The sequence below is a fragment of the Atta cephalotes genome (genome assembly GCF_000143395.1).
Source record: "Atta cephalotes unplaced genomic scaffold scaffold00005, whole genome shotgun sequence".
Taxonomy (NCBI): Eukaryota; Metazoa; Arthropoda; class Insecta; order Hymenoptera; family Formicidae; genus Atta; species Atta cephalotes.
This window is the reverse complement of record NW_012130069.1, coordinates 555284-560283: the sequence shown is the minus strand read 5'-3', so window position 1 is coordinate 560283 and position 5000 is coordinate 555284. Positions and strand designations below refer to the sequence as shown.

The following is a 5000-nucleotide window of genomic DNA, read 5'->3' as shown; positions in this document are numbered from 1 at the left end:
TTCTTTTTCTTCTTCTCTTCTTCTTCTTTAACGTTGCTTTGCCAGTCAGGCCATTTTGGAAGGACAAAGTTGCATTGAGTACGAATTTAAATGTGCATTTTATGTGTATATATGTAATGTGTGTATGAGTCGATATTTCGCGCGCCGTCAATTTTCGTACGCCGATGGATCTTCTTCCTTTCGCTCTATCTCCTATCCTCTGTCCTTTTCCCTTTTCCTTCTTCAATCGTTTCTTCTTTCGCCGCCATCGCATCGCACCGCCTCTTTGTCTGCAAATAGCGCAGAGGAAGCAATGTGAGAATTTATTTGTGATCAACATCCACCCTTGTCTTCTTCGACTTTTGTCATCCTATCTTTCGCTTTTTATCCCTTTGGTGATTTATGTCCGTTACACTCGTAACGGACTAAATACGGATTCCCGTATTTAGCATACAGTGTTTTATTCATCAGAACGCGATTAACTATAGCTCTCTGTTTTTATGCAATGAAGTTTGTAAACAAAATTTATTTTAATTCGGATACTCGACTTACTCATCTAAATTAATGTGATCTCCCTCAAAAGAAAATTTCCCTGCACTTTTATTCCAAACAGCGAACTCGGTTGTTTACACTATTCTGCACTGATGCACTCTAGAGACATGCACCAGCATAGAATGCAAGCAACCGAATTCATTGTAAATTATTTGATCTATATACGTACCTAAAGATTGTCCATCATCTCGGAAAGAGTCAGTCTGGAGGTGGACATCGCGACCCCGCTGTCGCTACTACTCTGTACGCTACTATGATCATCGGTGTCCGATTGATTGCTCGTGTAACCAATCACGTCCACTTCATCTGTGACAAAAAAAATGGATTTCGCATTGTTATAATCTGGAAGAGAAGTCAATGACAGAATCATTTTTTATTTACGCTAATACAACAAAAATAAGTCACATGTACTATCAAAATTGAAAATCGATTTTAGTTTAGACCAAGAGAGATTAATTTCTTTTTGCTTATAATAATTAATACGTAATAAACAAGAACTGCCACGAAAAATTAGTGGAAATTTATGCATCGATATCTACTACTATTACGGCGCGCAGCTGGTTGCACATCTAGCATCTTTCAAGATGGCAGCCAGCTTAACATTTATCACGAGAGATTAATTAATAGGAGCGAGAAGATTGTCTTCCTCTGGAGAAGTCCTACCTTCTCTCCACCTTTCCAGTTAAATTCTAAGCGTTTCTACCGTATTTGGCATCCGTTCATAAATCTTTCAAAGTTGCTTCGTTTTCAAGCGATTAATCGGATTTTTTAATTCCATGCTAATTTATTCAAAGAAAATGCAATCGATTAGAAGCATAAGTCGGCCATTCTAAGCTAAATTTACAACGAATTCGGTTGAACGCATCAATGCGCACTGGTGCATATTAAAGCCGTTGTACATTGATTAATTTAAGTGCAAAAATGAAATGCAAATATTTCCAATTATAAAATACATATTTTACTTAATAGTACAAAAATGTATTGAGGATTTTACCTGTTTAACCTGTTTTTATATATTTATATTTTTTTATATTTATACTAAACACACCTTTACGTCAATTTGTATACGGCAGTTTTGATATGCACCAGTGCGCACTGAGTGCGTCCAATTGAATTTGCTATTACTCTATTGATTGTAAATATGACAATTTTTTTAGTGGCGTGCTAAAAGCTCATCACGAGCGAGTCATAAGTATATAAAGCATTTTAAATAGTATCGTTTTAAATAGTATCATTCTCCCCGTATCGAAAGCATTCCCGTGACGTAAGGAGATGCACCGATGCATCAACTGCACGCATCGTCTAGCTAATACTCGCGAGAGACGAGTACCGACAAGGATGCTCCGTTATTATGACGTCATACCGTCAGACGAAGAGATAATGGGCAACAATGGGTGAAGGAAAGAGAAGAAAGAGTAAACGAAGGAACATGATAGAGAGACTGCAGGGTGTACAGTAGCCATACTAGCCATGACACCCGCTAGAAGGCACGGCTCGAAGAAGACGAGGGAGGTGTCGACCACACTTGCTAGCTACCCTCCCCCTCACTACCCGCGGCGCTCTGAGCCGGGGGTATTTTTCCATAATCAATAACATGCCTCTATTCTCGTCACACTAAGCGAACCAGATCTGCCCTCGTCACCACCCGCTTCTCCCTCTTTCTCACCCCTCTACCTTTTGCGTCCTCGACATCGCTAACCTGTCCAGGTGACAGTGGCGCTCAAAACACAAGTGGAAAGTATACAGATCATAAACAGAGTGACATAAAACCACGACTACAGATTAGGATATAAAATATCAAATAAATTTTTTTAATCTATTAAAAATACAATAAAATTTCAAATTTAACACAAAATTTAAGATTTAGATGTGAAATAAGATAGGTATACTAAGAGAATGTATACTATTAGAAATTGTTTTTCTTAATTGGTCATGGATATTGACTGTCGGAAGTGGGAATGATGAATACAGAGTGGCGCGATTTGAGAGGCACTGATTAAAGCGGCGGTTTTAAGGGTGGCAAGCAAAAGAGTTCATTAAAACCAGCGTCATGCGCACCCCTGGTATCACCGAATTCGTCACCTCCTCTCCCTTGCCTCCTCATTTCACGGCGTGAGACATAAAAAAACACGCGAGACATTCGATGCATTCGACCATTTCTCCTTGATATGGGGATAAATTTCAATATTCCAAGTGAAGCGAATAAAAATAAGTCGTGCGTCACGTTTTCCTCCTAGTTAATCATTTCTCGTTATCACACAACAATAAACAGTACGGTGCAACCCTGTTGCGTGTCCGCACGTTTATCAGAAATAAATGGAAAAGAAGAAAGGCGGGGAGAGGGGTAGATGGCAGTTTGACGGCAGATAACAATAATATCCGCTATAACTGTGATAATTAATTCTTAGTTCGTTTGAAAACAAAGTTTCGCAAAGATGTAGACATTTTAAATGGAATCCAATATTAGACACTACAATTATCAATTCCAAATTAAGTGTATTTATGTCTCTATTAATTTTGAATCAACATCGACATGACATTTTGCAGTAAAAGATAGAACAGGACAAATAAAGCTCCGCAAATTGTATCTCTCTCAGTTTTAAATCGCCAACTTCCGGCTTTGCTCGGCGAACGGATTATCTCAGTCTATTTATACATATCGTCGCAGTCCCGATTAAGTCTCGATCGCATCCCAACCTAGTTGCGATAAGTAACGTCGCATGCATGGTATAGTCATACCGATCAGTATTTCTTTAGTCACGTGATGTGCGTGAGAGATATACAATCACCTGCGCGTAGCGCGAAGTATATTATATGGAAACTTTTAAAATACATATTTCAAATCCGAGAAATTTTCGCGGTCAATTTTTTTACATTTCGTACGATCACTATGATCACTATGAATGTGTAATTGATAAAAAAATGTTATACTTTTATTTCCCGTTCCTCCTCTTTCTGCAATTATACATTCCCGTTCTTTCTTTTCTCTTCGCCTACAAAATTCAAATACATATCGGACGGATCACATTCTCTTTAAAAAAAATCATTCAAAAAATAAATCAATAATTTATTCTACATAAAAGTGGATTATTTTCTTTCATTATTATTATAAAATATTTTCCCAAATTGATTAAGATAGTTTGTTATCATTCCCGTTCCTCCTTCTCTCTCGCTAATTTTAAATTTAAGAATGTCGAATAAAAGTGCGAACGAATGCAATTGTTCAAAATAAATAAACGATTCGTTCAGATGAATTGTCTCCTTTCGTTATTTTTCTAATACCTATATTCACTAAACTAATCAAAATTTTTTAGAAAATTTTGTCTTACTTTTATCTTTTCTTTCACAGGATTTCTGCAATTCATCTTTCTTCTTTCTCTCATTTAAAATATTAAATAAAACTCTATTTATTATTACGCTTGTTAGATATCAAAAAGTTCTTATTTTAAGCACAATTATTTAACGATATTATCATTCAATTCATTATTATTTAGATTAATAATTGTTAACTACGATTATTACTTTAAATAGGATTAATAATTCATTAACTACAAAGAATAATAATCGTAAAAATGAATTTAAACACATTACAAGAATATTATAGCAATTGTTTCCTAGATTCAAATTTATTAAGTATGTTCGGATTAAATGCACAACAAGGACATGACATTAATACAATAATTAACTTAATTGTCAACAATTAAAGTATTATTTTTAATTTGTTAAAAAAAGCTTGGTTGATTAGCTACATATATATTTGTTAATATTACTTGCAATTTGTAATTGTGTCATCCTGCATTTTATATTTGTTTTTATTTTATTTGAAAGAAATTATGAGACAAGTACGGGGAAGGGTTTGTCTGAAGGGATTACTTCGAACTGAAGAAAGTCTATACATGATTATTTTACGGGAACATGTGTGCGTATTTAACTTGTCAAAGAGTCTCTCCTTCCTTTCCCACTTCTTGTTCTTTGTTTAGAAATACTCAGTCTCTGTTTTATGTTGAATTTCGCTGTATGTATCATAATTCTCTCTCTTATTTATTTTTTCTCAATTCTATATCTTTTAACATTCCCCGCTTTAACCGATCATTCTTTTCATATTCTTAGTACTTCTAATCTATATTTAATGATTACAAAAAATAAGTATATAATTCATCATCATAAACCCAAATTTTGGATTAGCTCAAATATTAAGTTTTCTAGTATGATATGTCTAGTATGACTAGTACCCAACTACAACATTTAGCCATAGCAGCATCGTGCAAATGACAAGGATCCGTTACTAATGGCAGGGATAGCAAATCTTAAAGAGGGATCTTATCACGTTTGGTAATTTAGCTAAGCGTAACAATCTCACAACATTAAGGGTGCCTGNGGAAAATCGTCCTGAAATAATTCCATGAGTATATNTATATATATATATATATTATATATATATATATATATAGTATTGTCGTTTNTTGTTG

At 34.8% G+C, this 5000-nt stretch overlaps 1 protein-coding gene across 1 annotated transcript in view; it reads right to left on the bottom strand.

The window, feature by feature from the left end:
• LOC105626231 (max dimerization protein 1-like) overlaps positions 1 to 5000 on the bottom strand; it is a 37286-nt gene continuing 32286 nt past the window's right edge. Inside the window, exons 6-7 of the mRNA XM_012207536.1 lie at positions 701 to 837; positions 1 to 269 (exon numbers count right to left, since the gene is read on the bottom strand). Of these exons, the coding sequence (XP_012062926.1) occupies positions 701 to 837 (137 nt within the window). The 3' untranslated portion in view covers positions 1 to 269. The remainder of the gene's footprint in view (positions 270 to 700; positions 838 to 5000) is intronic.